The 21,175-nt window shown below is 45.2% G+C and overlaps 1 protein-coding gene across 1 annotated transcript in view; it reads left to right on the forward strand.

The window, feature by feature from the left end:
- The window catches only part of VOPP1 (VOPP1 WW domain binding protein), a 69,699-nt gene extending 53,380 nt beyond the window's left edge, over positions 1 to 16,319 (forward strand). The window contains exons 3-5 of the mRNA XM_074891541.1: positions 7,080 to 7,157; positions 9,221 to 9,357; positions 13,237 to 16,319. Coding sequence (XP_074747642.1) covers positions 7,080 to 7,157; positions 9,221 to 9,357; positions 13,237 to 13,418 — 397 coding nt within the window. The 3' untranslated portion in view covers positions 13,419 to 16,319. The remainder of the gene's footprint in view (positions 1 to 7,079; positions 7,158 to 9,220; positions 9,358 to 13,236) is intronic.
- Positions 16,320 to 21,175: the final 4,856 nt, after the last annotated feature.

Here is a 21,175-nt window from a genome sequence, read left to right on the forward strand (position 1 = left end):
GTGGCTATCATGAGTGAGCCTCAGTTTTTCCTGTTGAGGCTGTTTGACTTGAAATACTCAGCAGAGCATTAACTCTTCCATTTCGCAAGCAAGAACCCTAATGTGAGGCTGAGAATCAATTTCTTCTGGCTTCCTGTCAGTAGGACAGGAAGGCTTGTACATGGTTTGAGCTGCAGTAAACAGCATCGAGGAGCATTTGACCCCAAAGTCATATCGAAGCTTCTAACCCTTTCTGGGTAGTGAGACCTTGAACTGAAATTTTGACAGACTTAGTGACACCAAGCTGTTGGCCATTAGTACCTGTGTCCTTCTCTTCGTTTGACCATGTGGTGGCTTGGTGAAGGAAAAAGTTTTACTAATCATTAGTATGTTAAATTCAGGGACGTAGCAAATTCATGGAGACCCATCGCCCCCTGGCAGCAGACTGCTTATAATCTCCCAAAGCAGCGATTAGATGCAGTAGGACTGCTCGCCCACTGGGAGCAGCTTGAGATACGAAGAACTAATTGCCTGTTTAATAAGGGGCCTGATGATTAACTAGAAGTCCTAGTTCCTGTTTGTATGAGAAATTTACACTTCCACCTCCAGAAAATTAAAACTTGTCATACAGATTATCTGTGGTTTACTTCTGCCAGAGCGTTAAGCTATGCTGTTTCTCTGCTTTGTTCTGTGGAAGAAAGGCCTGCAGCCCATGTTGAAAAGCGGCTATGGAAGGTACTGTATACTGCCACTGGACAGAGCCCAAACCACTGCAATTCTTGCTAGGTTCTGCAACAGGAGGATCAGAGAAAATTTCTAGAGGGATGTGTGTTGGCCAGAAAGCCATGTGGTGAGACTTGCTGCCTTTAAAGACAACAAGGAGAGTGCCTCTGTTAGGGTGGCATTCCTCTTGGGGTCTGAGAAGAGAGGGCTGGGGTTATGGCAAGCCGTTGGGTAGGCTTGTGGAAGGGCTGGTTTGATAGGAGCAGCTGAGCAAATACTTCTCATCCCATCAGAAGTGGGGGAGGAATTACCATATTCGGCTGAGTTCTTGCACAGAGATGGTGTTTATAGACCCTTCACGTAAAGAATAATTGAGATCCCTTTTTCAGCTGTTGCCTGCTCTTGTTTTTCATGCCTCTGTGAAGGACAGGAGCCAAGTATCTTGTCTCGTATGAGGTTTTAGTTGTGTCAAAGCAGACAGAAACCTAATCTGAGCAAATATTGTTTCTGTCTCTGTTGTTTCTACTCTGTAGAAAAGATTACCTGACAGCCCCTTTCCTCCTTTTTGCCTTATGTTTTCTTATGTAGCTAAGGGCTGGGTGATTTATCAGGTACCTGGGTAACTAAGTCTCTAGTGCTTTCCTGGGTACCAGTGGCAGTGTTTTACTCTCAAGTACAGGTGTCCCAGTGAGGTCACAGCTGCATTCATTTATGAAGCAGTTATATATGTTACATATATACTTTTGTATTTGCCAGTATCAGACCTACATTTTACAAGGCACTGTTCTTGTATGTGCTGAGAGATCACCTTTGCTATGTATAAGAAAAGAAGATAAATGCTTTTGGGTGCCGAGAACCTGTGACTGCAGGTAACTGCAGTGGAGTTGTGTCCCTGCTGAAGGTTAGGCCATGTTGCAGAGATGTGCTAAGGAGACACAGTGTGCCAGTGTGCCTTTGTTGCAGCGCCTTTCTGGAGAGAGATTAAACCATTTTGAGACTCAGAAATAGTTACTTAGGTGGGACTCCTGAGTTGGACTCTGTGTTTCGATTTCCATGTTCAGTGGGCTGCTGTGGCAAAATGAATTCCTTGGGATAACCTCTCCGCTGTGCTTGTAGCGTTAAGGTCCTCCATGTGTAAGCAGTCAATAATCTGGGTGTTTCCTTGCATAGCAGTACAGGCAATGGCTTTGCTTTGAAAACTGCTTTTTATTGAAAGATGGAAATGCACATACAGAATGGTCTGAAATGAATTAATCATTGGTGAAATAAGCTTGGTAGAAAAATAGCTCCCTCTCTTTCAGTTACATGGTACACCTTGTATTGATCCTCTTCCTCATTCCTCATCCTTCGGGTCTAATTCTGAATCTTGTGGCAGTGTAGTCCTGTTGAGCTCGGTGGCATTGCTCCTCATTGATAGCCCAGGCAAGACTCTGAACTTCATCAGAATTGTTTCTGCTAGTCACTTTGTGGTGGTTGCCCGCTTTATTCTTCATTTTGTTTCATGGCTCGTTTGATTTTTCTCTGTTCAGCATCACTGTATCCTGGCAGCTGAGTTCCAAGCAGATTAAAATGCACACTTCAGCTGCCTGCCTTCATCCATTCAATGGCAGCAGACCTGGCTTTGAGGGCCCAGCACTGAGTCTGCCTGGAGGTGACCGTCTCAGCAGCCCATCCCTTCCAGTTCTTGTGAGCACTTGTGGTTCTCCTTCTGGTCTTTTGCCCATGCCAGTATTAGGACCACAGCTGGGACTTCCTTAGCTTCATCAAATGCTACTAGCCATTCCCCCCAAAATCTTTCTTTTCTGTGCTTAGTTTTGGTCTATTGCTATATCCTCCTTAACTTCCTGGCTCCCTTTGGTTTTTCCCTCCCCTCACTTCAAAAACTGCCAGTGGTTCTTGTATTACAGTGAATCCCAGTTTGCTTCATAGATCTTACACATCCATGCAGCAATCATTTAACCTACGACTGGCATGAAACCTTTTTTGGAATTAAAGCCAAGCTTGTCTTCAGGACACTGGTTAAAAATCATGCAGTTTACTGTGTCTGGTTGTTGTGGCAGTTTTGTGGTTCTCCTTCATCCTCCCATCCTCTGTGTCTGTCTACAGTAGAGTTTCTGCCACTACATGTGGATTAACAATTTATGTTTTGTTTTACTCTTCCAAAAGACATTGCTAATCAAACATCTTAAATGTTAAATCGGGTTTTGGCACATATGATTCAAACAGTCTAGAGAGGAAACCTAAGAACACTGCAGCCTGCATTTCAGAGGGATGGTGTTGATGGGGAATACCCATGTTGAGTGAGGACAGGGAGCGTTGTCAGACTACTGTGGCCATACAGTCTGCTGAAGGCTGTAATCCTTGCTTTACCTCTTTAATTTCTCCACTTCTTAGCAAGTGCCAATCAGGGAATTATTTTTAGATGCAGTTCTTTGCTGTGGTAGCTCTGCTAAGAAGGGACTCGTTCAGCTGTGTAGATGCAGGTATAAATGGAGAAGAGCTTCTGGACCATTTCATTGAGCAGTTACTGTCTGCAGAACACAGACAAGTACAGGGTTTGTTTGTGGGGTTTGGGTCATACCATATACCCTTATGTGAAACTTTATGCTTTGCTTGTCCATTAAGGAAAGAAGTTCAGCCTCATGATTTAAGTGCAAACCCGTACAAAAAGCTTATCACTGTGATCTGACGCGCAGCGTAACTTTGATCTCTGACACAGCAGTTCCTTGGGGTGCTAGCACTACAGGTCATTGGACACGCAGATGCATTCATTTCACTCTACTGAATTATGAATGAAAAGATGCACTTTCTAAATCATAAATCGTATTACAGACAGTTTTCGAAAGAGAGACCGTATGCTTGGCCAAGTTGCAGATTATCAAAGCAACTAATGGATCATGTCTTATCCTAAGTAACGGGTTAAATTTTGATCAATGAAACAAGCATTGCCTTAGAGAAATGCAGTTCTAGAGGTGATCCTTGATGTGTGAAAGAGGGAAATCGGCTTTAGAAAAGTCTTCTGTAGGAGATGGGCTCGGTCCAGTTCAGATCAATAGTAAGGCTCATTCTCCTTCAACTGGCATTGGGCACAACTGGTCCTTCTCCACAAAGCAGAGCCAAAGCACCAGTGTAATCTAAAGAACATGCATACCAATTCAGTAAATATATGTATGTGTGCTTAATTGGGTTTTTTTATGAACCAGGGTCTTAATTCTACTGGGATTTGCTCTCAGGCAGTAAGAGTTAGTACGTCAAAGACTGATTATACTTAAGCTTGTATGTTACATTAATACGTTAATTTTATTGTCATCTTTTGTCTGCTGATAAATATGGCTTTTGTAAGTAAGTTAATTTTCTTGTAATTGGGATCCATGTTTTCAGAAGTTGTGTTGTTTTTTCATAGCGCATTGAATCAAGCACAAGAGATGAGCAGAGCTTCTGTAGTACCCTGACGGCAGTATCAGCAAATGAGCCGTTTGTTCTTTCAGTCTTTTTTGGAACTGCTGTGAAGTGGTGGGGAACACAAACAGCAGGTTATTATAATGGCATTATCCTTGATTCCAGGCTCCTACATATGGGTACATGTGTCCAAACTCACAGGCATGCAAAATAAAGTGCCCCTTTGTTTTCATGGGTAAAAAGTGAAAGGGGTACTAGAGTTGGATCTCAAAGGGTACTTTTCTCCAAGTTGTGATACTGGTTTAGCTTCAGAGATCCACCCAGCGAATGCAGTGCTTAGCCTTGGATGAGTTGCCTCAGAAAGCTTACTGGCTATTAGAAAACAGAGCTTCTCTAAACACAGCCATAATGAGAGACTCCTCCATCCTTTGCATCATCATTTTCAGCCATTTGAAAGTGCAGTCATCTGTGTAGGACATGAAACTTCTCTTTGATGGCCTGTTTGTTTGGCATTCAGTGGTCTCAGGAGCTTCATAAACGTTCAGCAGTTGAGCCTTTCTGTCCTCCAGCTGGTAGTTCAGCCCTTTTTTGCAGAAAGAAGAGCTAAGCCACTGAGACTTTAAAAATGGTGCTGACTTGTAGCCTAGACAATTTAGAGATTAAAAATAAAAAGTGAATTCAGGTACTATGCTGCTTGTACAGATGCTGTTTTAATTTTGGTGGTTTGAATGACCATAATTATATAATTTAAAATAGCCTTTTCCCATCTCTTCTGGCTCTAGAGCAAACAGATGCAAAATAAGCGAGGTAAGGATGGGCATGGGGGTGGCGTATGTGCAGCCTCCCTGTGCCCTGTGGTTTAGTTTGACTTTTAATACAAGTTAAGCTCTTGGGGCTTGATCTGGGAAATGGCTTTGGGGCCAGAGGCCGGCCTGGTGCATCCGCTCCCCATCCTGCTTGTGGTCAGGTGTAGGTGTCTGGGCTGACAGAGCCAATGTGTGGAGGCAGAGACAAAGACTGCTCTCATCCCTAAAATCCTTCTTTTTTTGGCCTTAATTGCCTCAAGAAGGGCTTCTAGATTTATGGGCTGTTTCCTCTCTGCTTTTCTGGCCCAACAAAGTCCTTGCTGTGCAGCATCAGCAAAAGGGGCAAGTGCCCATCAGCGTAGATGAGGTGCTCCAATCCAAAGTGTGTTGAGGAGCAAAAGGGGTACCATGGCCACTGATTTAGCAGAAGGCAGTGCTGCTGCCCCATTTTGTAAGGGGCCTCATCCTGTCTATGCATTTAACATACGTCTTGAAAGCTCCTGTTGGGTTGATTGACTTGGGGAGCATGGAAGAATGCTTAATTTCTTGGTCTCGGTGGGACTGAAGTTAATGCTGACTTTCTAAGTCTTGTTAGTAGCTTTATGAGGTGTGATAGCATTGAGTATGAGTGGTTGTTAGGGTCCTGGCAAGCTTTAAAGAAGAGAGGTTTGAGGTGGGTCGCTTTCAGCTTCAGGGATGGCAAAGTGGGTGTTTTCTCTTTTGGCATGAGCAGTTTACTCTCCTTGAGTCTCAAACGGGGTGCCTGAGTATGTTAACGGACCTTGCTGATCATGTCAGATCCTGTGCCTTGCTTAAATAAATCCTGCCCTTGTCTTGTTACACAGTGTGTAACTGTTCTCACTTGCAACACAAACTGATCGTGTATCCATTGAGCATCCTCCTCTGGCCCCGATTAGAGGCTGAAGCCTGTGTGACTTGATGCATTTTGTGAGTGAAGGCTTGTTAACTGAGTGTGTAAATGTGTAATTGTCTGTACAATTATCCAATTGAGGTTTTTTTAGCTTTGCATACAAATATGGCAGCACAGTCATGCAGTTGGGTAAATTTTTCAAAACCAGATGCTTAATTAAAATATGTGCATTGAGCATACAGATGCGAACATCCTTAAAAAGATCAATCCAGTTTTAACCTCCTCTTTTCGTTTGGTATGCGGATATTCTAATCTGAATGTTTTCATCCAAGTCTGTCACATACCATAGTTTCTGTGTTACCTTTGTCCTTTTTCCTACTAAATATGTTTCATTTGTGTGGGAAATGGCAGTTACTATAGAAATTGTTCAGAGGTTTCTGTTAACGTATGTGCTGGCTTTTAGTGAAGTGCTGGCTTTTTAGTGAAGTGCTTACAGTGGTTGGTGCTATAATACATTTCTATTCCATATGAAGTATTAATTTGAAATGTGGGGGTTTTTTTGAGGAAAGCTTACTTAAATAATGGAGTTGTTGGCAGTTGCAGTCCAATGCAACTTCCGAGAAGCAAAAACTGCCATTAAATTTGTAAATAACGGAACGCTTCAAGTTTTCTCTGCACTCGGTTGTTTCTCTGTTTGGAAGCTGCTGATTTGCAAAGAATGAGTGATCTGGCAGTTTTGACCTTGCAATTACTGTCTGTTGCAGTGAATAAAACCCCAAATGGCTCATGTTTGAAGTCTGCAGTGTTCATTTACTGTGAAAGAAAACACAGTAATAGTCTTTTCTTTATAATGTGTCCTTTTTTATAAATTAAACACTACATTCAGTCTTTTTGAGGTGGCTTTAAAAGAAGTATATAGGAAGGTAGTTTCAATAACATGCAAAAAGTTCCTGAATAGTGATCGAGCTGTGCCACGGATGTGTACATGTGATTGACAACATTATCTGGCCAAGGGTAGTCTGTTCTTATTCACAGACCTATAGAATGGTCTGGGTTGGGAAGGTCCTTCAAAGATCACCCTGTCCAACCCCCCTGCCATGGGCAGGGACATCTTCCACTAGACCAGGATGCTCCAAGACCTATTCAACTTGACCTTGAACACTTCTGGGAGGCTTTGCCTCATGGCGCCTTCGTAAATCATGGCTTGGGCAGGGGTGCGAACAGTGTCAGAGTTGGGGATGCTGTTTTAATCTGAGTGATAACCACTCCCCTAACACCTTTTTCTCTTTATTTCTCTGCAGATGTCGTTCCTATGAGGATTGCTGTGGTTCAAGATGCTGTGTAAGAGCTCTCTCTATCCAGCGACTATGGTATTTTTGGTAGGTCAGGGCATTTGGGAGTTCTTTGTTTGTCATGTTCTTGTCTTGTTTGTAGGACTTAAATCAGGGTATTGCCAGCCCTAGTATTTTAAAGTAAAGTAGGTACAAGTATGCAGTAATGTATATGTGTACATATAAATGCAAGGACTTTGATTTTTTGCTTATAAAACTCTCCTGATGTAGTGAGAAAACACTGAAAAAGGAGGTTACTCGTGTCAGGTTCACCTTTCCTGCTTCTGCCTCCTGCTGGTCTGTACGGGCAGTGGTCCCACTTTTATCCAAAATTGCTGAATTCCTTATGCCTGTCTCAGCTACTACCAGGCAGCAGCATTTGTCCGTTTTTGTTGGGCACTCAGTTTTAAAAGAGGATTGTATAAGGAGGATGGTGCATTTAGTCAGGGTTTAAGATATTCTTGCCAGCTGAATTGAGGCTTCAATTAAAAAGGAAGAGAAGTACATTTATGACTATGAGGATTTCACTGGAGAAGACAGCAAGGGAAAAGAAGGCAGAAAGATTTGAGCTTGTGAAACCAGCAGCTCCGTAATCTGGATAAAGCTTAAACTAATCACTGTTATATGCATAATGAAAAAATAAGGTAAATTCATTTTGGAGAGGAATTTAAGAAAGCACCTGAATAAAACCTTCTCATTACAGTAGAGAGAAAGCAAAAGCTCTCCTAGAAAACCTGATTTCACTGTTTTTATGTAGAATTTGAAGACTGCTTAAAAAAAAAAAAAAAAGCCTTCAAAATTGAAATGAATAAACACTGAAAACCAGAAGCCTGATATATGCTATAATACAGAGATTTCCTGAAGCTGACTGGGATTTCAGTGTACAATCCTTACTGATATAACTGAAGAGCTCTGCATCTCAATCCCTGGAGTGACGTCGTAAATCTCTGCTTTTCTGTTCAGAACAAATCCTTTGCAGGAACACTGCCAAAAGGGAATGTATTAATATTGACTCGGGGAAACAGGACCTCCTCCTGCTCTCGTTTCCACCATAGAAACAAGAACAGAATTTGACCCTTTGCATGAAATACCTCTTGTTGCTGTGCAGCATCCCACTCTTCCTCTTGGGCACCTGGGAATGCCCCAGAGGAGATAAGCATGGTGTGTAGGCTTGCCTCTGGCCAACTTCCCTCTCTTCCAAAAGAGCACAGTTGTCATTGTCTTCCAGTAAAGGGCCCTGAAATGAGGTGGCAATTACAGGCAGAAGAACCATTTGGGTTTAAGTGAGCTTGCATCAGTCATTAGCATGTCTGATACCTAATCAAGGAAACACAGTGAAAGCCACTGTCTGAAGAACAGAATCTTCTGACTTGCCCTTCCTGCATGTGCCTGTTTCCACAGCACCAGGGCAAGGGAGTGATGAGGACAGTTCAGTCAGGTCAGAAAAGGAGCTGAGAGAAGAACTGAAGCAAAATTATGTCCTTTTCCTTGAGAATGTATATCCCGTTTGGGAAGCACAAAGCAAAGCTTGTCATCTTCAGTGCTGAATGCTTTGGTCTTCTGGCTTGAGTTTAAATGCCAGCTACCAGATTTCCCATGGAAGACAAAATTAGAGTGTTGAGTAATTTAAGAACATCTAAGAATCTTCTTTTAAGGGAAACTGCAGAATAGTGTTCCTCTTTGTCCCCCACAAACCTCCTGGGGAGCCTCGCTGCTGTAAGTGCGAGGCTTATGTCCAAGATATGCAGTTTGAAACTGTACCGACCTGGAATTTCAGTTCAGCATCCCAGTGGCAAAGGTCAGGTATGAACATGAACTTTCCAAAAGTTCAAGGGTGTTTTAGTTTCAGATTTGTGTTTTACATGCCAGAAAACATCAGGCAATAGTACTGATGGCTAAAGATGTCCATAATATATCCATAAGTGCCCCATGAGTGCTATCACAAATGACATGGACCTGCTCTCAAGAGACAACCTATTTAAGAATCCCTGATAAAAGCTGTAGGCTGATGATTGCTGGATGATACTCTTGTTTCTCTCAATGAACAGTCCGGGTTTGAGAGCTGCCTGAGTGTGGGTGGGTGTTGACTTCCCTCTTCTCTTTTTGCCTAGGTTCCTTTTGATGATGGGAGTTTTGTTTTGTTGCGGAGCTGGTTTCTTTATCCGAAGGCGGATGTACCCTCCTCCACTAGTAGAAGAACCTACTTTTAACGTGTCTTACACCAGACAACCAGTCAACACTGCATCAGGTCAGAGACTGCTTATTAAACAAGTTTCACTAATTTCTTCCATTTGCCAAGGCATTTTAAAAGAGTGGGTTTGGGGATTTTGTTTGCTTGGTTTTTGGAAACGGGGGGATTTGGACAAGGGATTGCACTGCACTAAACCATGCAGCCACCTCCTGTGATGAGTGAAGTTTTCTGCCTTTCAAACAGCATAATTCAGCTGCAGTGTACAGAAGTGCTTTTGAAACCCAGGATGACAGGACTTTCCGTTCCCTTCTCTTGTGGTTCCTAATACCTTTACAGCTGTGTGTCCATGCATGGAGGGAGGCTAGCAAGTTCTCACTTTGCAGCAGAGACAAAATGATAGGTATGCAAAATAAACAGTGACATGAGTTTTAAATACAGTTCATAACATCTGGCAGAGGTGAAGGAAAGCCTAACATTTTTCTTCCATGATCTGGCTATCTTGCAAATCTTCTCTTTTTTTATTTGCCTTCCATGCTCTGTGCTACAGTTTTTCTGTGTGGTCCTTCTCCCCTTGTTAGTCTGATTGCTGTCTCTCTGGTCAGTAATAGCTGTGAGCATCAGGAGGATCTACCTAGTGATGGCTCCTCTGGCAATACTGCTTTCTAAGTTTGTTATTTCTTCCCCTCTGGCTGTTAGTCCCAGTTTGGAGAATCCTGCAAAGTAAGACTCACCTGTAAGCAGAAGATGTTTGTGCCTTACGGGAGCATTCTGAATCCAGCTGTCTCTAGTTGGAAGACCTTCTACTCTTGCTGAGATTTTTATCTGAGTGCACACTCTGGTGCTTGCTTTCTCCCTGCTTCAGCAAGGCCAAACTGGGACATTTTTAACCACTCTCCAGATTGCATAAGCCAGTGCTAATTTTTGCCAGCAAAAGTACACATGCACATATGCAGGCACGCTTGGTACACTGACACTTTTCCTCCCGGACTGTCATTTTATTGCATGTTATATTAGAGAGGGCTGAAGGCGGCAGATAATTATCTTTTCTGACAACTTCTTTTGGAATTGGCAATTTGTTTTCATTTCATACTGGCTTGGAAGTGGAAATCCAACTGCATATTTTGTAATGAGAAGGAGGATCTCTCTGAAAATTTGGTGCCTCAAGCCTCGCTATCAAAAATCATCTTCTGAACATTACATCTTTGTGCAATATTGTGGCTGCATCAAGACAGCCTCCTTAGAAAAGTGTCCTAAACCCCTTCTAGCTAGCTGTGATAGTGTTGTGCAGAGAATGCAGCATTTGGACTCTCCCTGCCGTCATGTCAGCTATTGCACAGCCACGTGCCTTTTGTAGGCTTTGGAAATGCTCCTACTTGCATCCTTAAGCACAGACATGCATTTTTCCCTCCCTCTCTCACAGGTCTAAATGGATGAAAGGATGTTACAGACAAAACTGACACTTTATTCACCCTCTTTTGGTTTAAATCCTACGAGGATTTTTTAGGACTTCCATTCTGCGTCTGTTTTTCTGCTTGACTGAACAGCCATTTCCACAGAGAGTGCTTATTTTTCAACAGTGGAGGGTTGGGGGGGAGCCAAACTAACTAAACTAATATTTTTAATCCTAAAAAATAACCTCAAGATTATGTGAACAGGGAGCATCTTTGGCTGGATTGGCAAATACCAGATTTAATTTTAGAGCGCAGTTTTATTTTTTCATGACACTTCGTGGAACACAAATTGTGGGTAAATATAAAATAAGCACAAGCCCTTGGGTGACCTGCTTATGCCACCTGCTTCCAGACTCTTATTACTGTTACTTAAAAGCTTTAGACTTTGAGCTAACCCCACCAAATTTTTTTTTTTTTTTACTTTTTCTACTATTTTAGGAATATTCAACAGCAGAAGCAATGGGAATTAGTAGTCAACCAAGTTCTCATTTTCCACTAGCTCCTCTTCCAGATTTGGTAGCAGTAGCCAGTTCACTGTTGAGGTGGAGCCCCTGAAACGTGGCTCCTTGCCCATCTCCCTCCTTCCCTGCAGAGATAATGGCAGCATATTCTGCCATCCCAGCAGCAGCCTGGAAGCAGGAGTGCTTTTTCTGTGGGCCTGACTGGGAAAATGGATTGAACACCTCACCTACAAGCAGCAGTTCGCAGACCTGGTGGTATCTTTCACTTCAGCCCTGGCCTACATAGCCCCAGACTGGCAGTTCAGGTGCTAGGAAAGGTTACGTCCCTTTGTAGACACTTAACAAATACTTACTGAGCTGATCCCACGAGGAAGTTAATATTCAGGTGTTGTTTTCTGCTGGGTTTAATGAACTGAAAAAATACTCAAAAGATTGGCATCCATGCTTGCCCCCCCTCCCCAATTCAGTAATAATACATGGAAGTTTTAATGAAAGCAGTTATTTTCCTGAAGAGCAAGCTGCAGTGAGCCACTGCAACCTCTCCTGTTCCCGCATGCGGATGGAAACTGCAGAAATGCAGAGCTGGGCAGGATTTAACTTTAAAACAAATTGTTTAAGGAAAAGGCTACAGAAGAGGGTATTAGCCCAGACTTTGGGGAGGCAGGACTCAGCTCCTGTTCCCAGCCTGACTCTCCCACAGCCGTGTGCTGATGGTGTACACGGAAGCAGAACAAGGCTTCTCGTCACTGTGGTGAAGGAAGAGAGGCTGCAGAGCAGACAGGCAAAAGGAAAAATTATTGTGGCGATGTGTTAAAAATTAATTGTGTTAAGAAGGAAATAGCTGCATTCCCGATCTGCTTTCCATCCTCTTTGCTCCTGAGTGTCCAAACAAAGCTCCCTAAGCAGATACCCAGGCTCTGGGACAGTTGGCATCTCTGTGCCTTACGGCTCGACCCATCTGATGTAATATTGTAAAGGGCACGTTTTGGGGTTGGGTATGTAGCTCCTTCCTGAATGCTTGAAGTACTAAAGGATGCTTAAAGCTTCAAGAAGCCTGTATTCCTTCTGTGGCAATACTGAGTCTTAGTGTCACTAAGTCATGGAAAGGAATGATTGAGGGGAAAATCCATGTGAGGCTGTCATCATAGGAAAAACAGACTAGCACCAAAAGAAGAAAACCTGTGGCTCAGCCATGATTTTTATTTTTCAGTCTAGCTTTATTTAAATAGACAGAAAGAGAAGAAAACTAATTTACATCTTGAGACAGAAACAGTCTGTGACTTTAATTACTGGAATTGCATTGTCTTCCACCACCCGCTGTGATATCTGAGGAGGGTTACAGCCACCTTGGTTCTCCCTCATGGCAGCAGTCTCTGTTACTCCTCGTGTGTCACAGCTAAGGAATTTTGCATTTGATCATATGTTTCCTTTCCTTGTCCCTGTGGGCTCCAACATAATTTCCTAAATTTAATCTCTGCAAAGCAATTGTGCTAGCCAGCCGTAATTGGCTTCAACTTGGGTTTTTGCTTCATACATGTTTACTCCTTACCTGCATTGCGCCTAGAAGGGAAATTATCTATTTGAGATACACTCTGGTTTACAGGCAGATCCAGTATGCCACAAAATAGTCACTGAAATCCTTTCATAAGACTTGACACCTGAGTCCATCTGGGATCCCATGCCTCTCCTCTCCACAGGCACTGCAGCTTTTCTGTCCGGGGAACTGAGCAGGGCTTGCTGTTTTCCCTTTCAATTGGTAGTTGCTTGGGGCAGTGGTGCCCTTTGTTTCACTAAATGATTTCTATTCCATGCAAAATTGAAACTTTTTGGCGAAATCTCAAGAAGTGAACATAGTCCTGCAAGCCTGGGTTTTCTCTGGAATGGGAGAAAGGCGACTCCTTGTCTTTGCTCTGATGAACACTTTGAGAAATCTTGTCCAAGTGTGCAGAGCAGAGGCCCTGGAAGAGCACAACCTGATGCTGCTGCTGTTGTTGATACCTTTTCTCTCCTTTTCTTTCTTTCAGGGTCACAACAACCTGGAGTGCCGTATTACACAGATCCAGGTGGACCTGTGATGAATCCCATGGCTATGGCTTTCCACGTCCAGCCCAACTCCCCACAAGGAAACCCGGTTTACCCACCCCCACCTTCCTACTGCAACACACCACCTCCCCCTTACGAGCAGGTGGTGAAATCCTCCACGTGAGGACTCTCTGGCTCTCTGACCTGACTGTGTGAGAAGAAGGTGCCACCGCAAAATGACCGAGATGGAGGGCATCTGCCCTTTTGAACACTTGCTAGTTCTCCAAGTCTTCTCTCCCTCCCTCCCCTGCACCTTTCCTCATTAAAGTTACTTGCAAAGGGGTAATTTTTAAATTTTTTTCTTTTTTTTTTTTTAGTAGAAGTGGATTTTTTCTTTGTCTTCAAAATGAGAGAAGTTGTCTTTGTAATGCTTTTAATGGAAACCTATATTTAAAACCTGTATGTCTTTCTCTTTATTTATTGTTCATTTCAATCATGAGTTTAATTGCGTTGTGGCAGGCTACTGATAGCAGTTCTTTATGCAACCCCAGAGTGATGTGCACTCCCCTGAGACCCCACAGCAGAAACGCCCTCATCTAAGGGAAATGACAGAGAAAGAGGGTAGAAGAGGCAGGGCAATGCTTTTCCCAGAAATGGTAACCACCATCTTTTTCACTTACAATTTTCTTGTACAATTTGGTGCTGATGCACAACAGAAAGACACTGTGATAGAAGTCGCTGTGACTGGAGCACCAGCGTTGGCCGAGTCATGGCAGGGACTTTGCCAAGTGCACTAGAAAAGAGGGAGTCACTACTTTAAATGATGCTTCTAAAAAGTGAAGGACTGGGACTTGAATGTTTCTTGGCCAGCACCTGGACTCTGCTTGTGTGATCGGCATCCTGGCTCCCCTTTGCAGCAGTGAGATTGTATGAAACAGCCTAAATATTGGTAGTGAGAGGGAGGAGTTACAACCTCAGAGCTACTTGTGCCTGTGCCTCTCGACAGAACGGTTAGGAACACTGAAATACATGAGTTTTCTTCCCTAAACTGGAAAATAATTACAGTAAGAAGGAAAACTTCCAGGTTTGCTCCCTTTGACATTGTTGGGAGTTTTGTCCCTGAGAAATAGCAGGTTTCATTATGGTCTTACTGCTGCCACAAAGAGTACCAGGTAGAGCTGTCATCTCCAGGTGACAGATGTGTAAAACTGCTCTCCTCTCCAGGTCAGGCAAGTAAACAACTTTTTGGGAGCGGTGCTTAAGAGCTCTTCCTTGGCCTGATGTGCAGATGGTTTGGCTTTCAGTGACTCTTAACTCCTCATGCGTTTTGCTGTGAGCTGCCCCAGGATTCCCAATTCACCGTCTGGTGCTTGTGGCTGACTCCGAGTGACCCCAAGGCAACACCTTCAGATCAATACAGAGCCCATTATCTGTGAGGGGCCTCATCTCTCACCCATCTGTGTCTAGCAAAAATGTGCAGCTACTCTGAGGCATGACTACATGCTAGTGGGACCTTCTCCCTTTGTGCATGTTCGGAGCCATGACACTAATGGGTGACAAAAAGAAGATGCCATCACCTTCTACTGCTGTAAGACCTGCAGAAACAGCATAGCTGAGGGTTAGGAGTCCCCTGTGGTCCTTTGGATGCTGGGTGAATGCTTACTCACTGCCAATACACCAACTGCTCCTGTGTCACTCCAGCCAGGGCACAGAGGTCACCGAGGGGGTTTGGAGTCATCTGAAGACCTGGGTTGCCCAGAGAGCTGAAGCTTTATTGTGCTGTTAATGCATGCCAGTGGCTTGTGAGAACTTGTTCCTAGGTGGCAAGCTGGATTTGCAGAAATGGCAGAAAGAGTGGTCAAACAGGCTGCCCAGGGAGGTGGTGGAGTCACCATCCCTGGATGTGTTTAAGGGTCGTTTGGATGAGATGTTGGGGGATATGGTGTAGGGGAGAACTTTGTAGAGTAGGGCTGATGGTTGGACTCGATAATCCCAAGGGTCTTTTCCAACCTGAATGATTCTGTGATTCTATGAAAAGAGCACCCCTTTTATTATGAACGTGAGTCTCTAACAGAAAAACCACTAAGGGTCACTGTTTCTAAGAGCCGCTGGTGGAGTTAGTAGTCACCTGGAGCAGAGCTAGCTGCTGAGGTGCTCATTCCTCCAGACCAGATTTGGGTGAAATTGTAATTAAGGCTTTCTTTTGCTGTGTGCCACAATAAGCAACAAAGAAAAGTGCTTTGGTGTGTGCAGCATAGACTTGGCGGACACTTAAGGTAACAAAAAAGTACATTTTATATATGATTACTAGGTCCATCTGCACACCACAAGTGTATATATTTTCTAAATTAGTGTGCACGTGAAGTGTAAAGCTGCGTATGTCACTGTATATGGTTGTGTATACACGACACAATTTTTTAAAAGCGAATTCAACCTTTGTTTTTCTGTCAATAGAAATGACAACAGACCTCATGTTAGTAGGTGGATGTTAAGTCCTTTTCTATTGCAAAATGTATCTGTGACAGCTGGCATTTTCCTGGACACATTGAATAGAAGCCTTTTATAGTGAATTCTCACTCTGTACATTGAAACTGAACTTCTGGTGAAGTTTTCCTGAACTCTGGCTGGTTTATTTGCTAGTGTTGACGGATGACGCTACCTCTTACAACACATGCACTCCTCTGCTAGCAAACTTGTTTGGTCGTCTCTTGAAAACAGCACCTGTGTGGGCATCCGTACGAATTACTTGCAAACTGTTTACGTGCATTTCCTCTCATTGCCTCGCTTTCGGAAGTTTTTTAGGTTTTCTTTCATTTTTTTTCCCTTTTTTCCCCTCTTAGTTTAAAAAAAAGATGTGGGGAGAAAGAAGGGAGAAACCCTGTAACCCTCAGTAGAGTGGTATCAACAATATGAAGTTGATCAGGAGTGTACATTGCGTGCTTGGCAAGGTTGGGTTCATGGGTTGGAGGAGGGATGGAGAAGAATTAGGTCTTTCGACAGTCTCGGGGGCTTCCATTGCTCATAAAACTTGTGCAGGCTTTGTTTTGAACTACATTTTATTAAAGTAAGATTGGATGTTGCTGTACCTCTAGCTCTCTTCATTGCTCTTTCGTGAGCTGTATGTTTAAAGTTCTTTGTATTACCGAGTTAAGAGTGTGACCTCTTGTGTGCAGAGGAGAAAAGGCAGGGCTAATGCCACTGAGAGATGCTGACGAGGCAGGGTGCTGTTTTGACTGTAAAATAAGGTTGGTGCTGGTGGCTGGGCATCCTGGGGATGTGTGGGGCACTGCCCTGCCCCTTCCTGGGGGCACCAGACCAGGGGACGGGGCTGACTCTCCACCTGCCTTTGAGATCTCACCATCTGCATCAGGAAGTTGATTTAATGTGTTGTGAGGATCGGTCTCCTGGTTCTTGCAGAGGGGGTTTAATGACTTGAACAGGGCTTGGGCAGAATGGAGATGCTTAAGTCGAGCCACTGAGCCCAGGGCGGGGAGCCAGGAACATGAATGATACCCTTTGAGGGTTCTCTATTCAGTTGTGTGTCCTCGAAACATTTCTGATGCACCTGTGAGGAAGCAGTGGTCAGGAAGAACATGCCTAGGTGGACAAGGAAATCTTTGAGGTCTCTGCTGCTGTGACCCTGGCAGAAATGGGCATGAGAAGGGGGTCAGTCCCCTTCTTCTGCCCCAGTGAAATCTCCCACTATGCCTCTTAGAGAGAAGAGGCACTACCAGGGACTCTTGGTACCCCTTGCCCGTAGCTCTGGTGTGACCAGTCCTTTGTACGGCCAAGACCTGTGCAACAAGCCCAGGCTGCGCTGCGGGATGGGGCGGGGAACCTGCCCTTTCTGTGGCTAGGCAGTTGGGTTTCAGCCAGAGGTTTTGCTGTCAGTCTCACCTCAGTGAAGAAGAGCAAAGGTTATAGATGACTGGTTGTGCTCTCTTTCCTCCTCGGGGATCATGCTGGGAGGGAACGAGCAGAGGTCTTTATAGACTGTGATCCTCGTGTGCAGCTTGTGCCTCCAGGTACGCTGTCATCAAATTTGTCTCTGAAGGGCTATTAAAGGTGGTGTTGCTGAGACTCTGTAGCTCTCAGTGGGGAGTCGGCCATCTCCTCACGCAACAAACCTTCCCAACCTCTGGTGTTTTCAGGGCCACAGACCCTGAGTTTCTGAGCATGTTCCAGCTGCTAGTTCTTGCAGAATCACTGGTGAGACTGAAGAGGCCCACTTGCTTCCCTTCCTTTCAGCTGGCAGGGGGTTCTCACCTCCAGGTAGCCATGTGTGACCAACACAGCATCCACCCTGGCTCCTGAGGAACTCCTCAGCTAGCGCTGCCCTACCTCCATCCCACCGTGTGTTCCCAGGCCAGGGCGGTGCAGGGTGTAGACTCTGCTCTCCAGGTGGAGGGAATAGTTTATTTCTCACAAGTTTTTTAGGTCATGACTTGGACCAGTCTGGCTTCAGATACCAGAACACCTTGAGATTTGTTTTGCATTATGTTAAATAGATTGGCTGCCTGATGAGTGCTAAGGGTGAATGCTTGGGACAGACATACCCAGATTCCTCCACACCCTAGAAATGCGCCTCTTTGGCGGAACAGACCTTCTTAAATCTTAGTTTAGGGGGCAAGCTGAGGGTGAGGAGGGCGGGCAGGCACCACCTGCCTCCCCTTGCCTCCATCACGGGTATCAACCACCCTACCACGGGCTGCAGCCACAGAACCCTTGGCAGCAGGGGGTAGGTACAGGCACCGCCAAGCGCTGGTCGTGAGCTGTCTGTCAAATGCCCTGCAGACTGGGGGGTGCATAAACGCTCAACTTGGTGGGTTTCAGCTGAAAATCAATCCCAGCCCCTGAACGGCAGCTGTCCTCGACTCCTGCAGCACTGGAGGGCTGGCAGGGTGGTTGGGGCAGAAAGTGCCGGCAGTGTGGGGTAGGTGCTGCTCGGGGGAGATTTTCTGGTTTGGGGAGGTGGGATGTGGTTGACCTGGTGGGTGGCAGATGGGTGGGTGTGACCCAGCACCAACAAAGGGACAGAAATGATCCCATCAGTAAAGGGGTGAAGCGGCATAGCCTGAAACCTGGCTGGTTGGCATCCCGCATGCTGCTCGGGGCGGAGTTCTGCAGGCACTGGTTATCCGCCTGGGGTTGTGGGTGGGTTGCTGTGGTTTGAGTGGGGAGAGGAAGAATCTGCTTGTAATGCTGTCTCCTTCTAAGCAGCTCCTGGCAGGAGTAAGCAGGGGTGCAGAGCGACTCCGTGATCACAGGACTGGCCTCACAGATGCTCCATGTCCTGATTATCCCAGGAGACTAGAATTATGTGCCTTCAGCTTTTGGTTCCCGCCCCACCTTGTACGCTCCACACACCTCCTTTCAGCCCTGCAGCAGGAGAGGGAGTGGTATCTCATTCAAGATGATCCCCCCTCAGAAGAAAAGCAGCCATGGGGTTGCTTTTTTGTCCTTCAGCAGGGCTGAAGTTCAGGCTAAAGTTCACCCTTCAGCCACTGGTGACACAGCTCTAACTCCTCAGGCTCACACTGCAGCCACTGGCTGGCTGTTGCCAGAGCATCTCCCACCCTCAGGAGATGCTTTTTTTTTTTTTCCTCCCCCCCCCGCACCCCCACCCCAGGAAAGTGTGGGGTTTTTTTCCCATAAAGCACCTTCAGTCCAACGTGCTTGCTGCCTCACCTTCTGCTGAGGTACGGTTCCCTATTAATTGGTGACTTAAGGTCACTGCAGTCCAAGAGTTTGCCAGGTTTTGCTGCCACTTTCCTCAGCCTTGCAGCAAACCTCGCTGCCAGGCGCGGGGCAGCTGAAACAGCCCTGCCAAGGCGTGGGCGCCCGGCGAGGCAGCCCTTGAAGTAGCACAACCTAATTCATGGATTTTTGTTCTCAATTCTCCCCTCCACCTTCTCCCTGGTGCCCCATGGCTCATAGGAGCAGGCAAGCATCACCTGCTGAGCCTCTTGGTAATTAGCAGAGTGACTCATCAGTTGTGCTGCAAATAGGCCCCAGGTTGACAAGGAGGGTACCAACCCTGCCATTTCTGTTTGGGGCTGCCAGGCTGTGTTGGGAACAGATAATGTAGCGACAAGCTTTTTTGTTTTGTGGGTGGGTTTTTTTTTTCCTTTTCTTTAGAGCCCTGTGACAGCTTACACTGCTGTGAAAACAAACAGCTGGGACTACATTTTCCAGGCAAAGGAAGCTCTTTCTTCCCTACTTAAACAAACAAAATCCAACCCCCTCAGAGGGGTTAGTTTTATATACATATACCCAAGAAGCCACTTTTTGGCACGCAGGTCAGCTACGAGGCAGTTTTGATAAAGCAACTGCTAGATAATAATGCTGTCCCAGAGGAGAGGAGCAACTGGCAGCCCTGTCCCAAGCTGCCACGTGCTGCAAGGTGAAGGGGACAGCAGAGAAGGCAGAAGGAACAGTGACAAGTCAAGCAGCCCTCTGACCTCAGCCCCTGCAGATGAAGGTAGTGCCTTAGCTGCACGTATGTATTATTTTGGCTTTCTGTAGTGAGACAAGTCACAAGGACAGGTGTATGTATCCCTATCTGTTTTTTTCTCTATATATTTTTCTCCTGCTACCTAACCCTAGCTTATCTAATAGCTACAGCTGGATTTACAGCAGCCCCCTTGCAGACGTCAAGGAGAAGCGGTGGCTCAAGAGAGGTCACTGCTGCTCCCTGCGTACAAATCACAGTTGCTCTGCCCTGCAGACTGTGCTCCTGGGCCTGTGATTGACACAAAACCAATGAAAACAAATGGGGGAAAAGTGAACAATTTCACCAGGAGAAAGACTGCTGCCTGACACTGACACACAGCACACATGCTTCTTCCCACTGCTCTGTCCTACCCTAGTTTGATGCTAGAGAACTGTTGTGCTAGAAAAGCCCCAACACACTTATCTAGCTACAGTGAATTTATACAGATTATCTTCAGGTCCCTGCCAACAGACCAGAAATAATGCTGTTAATTCAAAAAAGCATGACAAAGGGGGCCATGAGTGGCACGTGGGGCTCTGTGAAACAGAAACGCTGCCCCTTCCTTGCAGCGTACTTGAAGTTTCCTTCTGCCTAGCTAGAGAAAATCATCAAGCGTTCTCAAAGCTGGAAAACAGATGTTAGTCAGCTGGACAGAGAGATTTTATACATGTGTTCTTAAAAGCCAGCTAATCACGAGTCAGGCTTTAGCTGCAAGCTGTCTGACAGGACCTGTGTGACCAAAGAGGAAAGCAAGGCTTTGCACCAAGCAATGTACGCTGAAAATCACCCAGGAGAAGCAGCAGTAGAGGGGCCTGCGATACTAGTAAAAGGTGAAGGTTAAATCAAAGCGATTTGCCCCCTCTCTGGCATGTGTTTCATCCCGCAGGACTGCGAGAGCGGGAGGCAGTTCAGCAGTCAGATCAGTGGGACAGCTCTCGCCACAGTGCTGGAGGGAAGGAAGGAAGGAGTACAAGAAAAATCAAAAAAAGAATCACACAAATTACCACCACATAGCTTGATCTTTACTACTAAAGCTAAAGAACAAAACATCAGCATTTTTTTTCCTCTTTTTTTCTGCCCAAAGAGCATCTCCATTTTTAACACTACTGCTTTTTGCAACAGATGGGACTATTACACACAGACAAAGCAAACCAGGGAATATTAAAACATTTTCCACGTTTTTAGTTTGATGTGATTTCTGAAAACAACACCTTGGTGAAATGCATTTTTTCACCTTCACACAATATCCTTTCCTAATGGGCCACCTAAATATCACAACGCTGTGACGAACAGAAAGGAGGAGCCACGGGGAAAGTCACGTCAGGAGGGTGAGGCAGACACACTGTCAGATGCTTCCCAACTTAATACGTTTCCAGTCCTGCTCAATTCCAAGAGGATTCTGTGGAGAATCCAGGCCCCATCACAGCAGAAGGCTGGCTACAGAACAG

This window comes from Strix uralensis, chromosome 1, assembly GCF_047716275.1.
Source record: "Strix uralensis isolate ZFMK-TIS-50842 chromosome 1, bStrUra1, whole genome shotgun sequence".
In the NCBI taxonomy this organism is placed as follows: Eukaryota; Metazoa; Chordata; class Aves; order Strigiformes; family Strigidae; genus Strix; species Strix uralensis.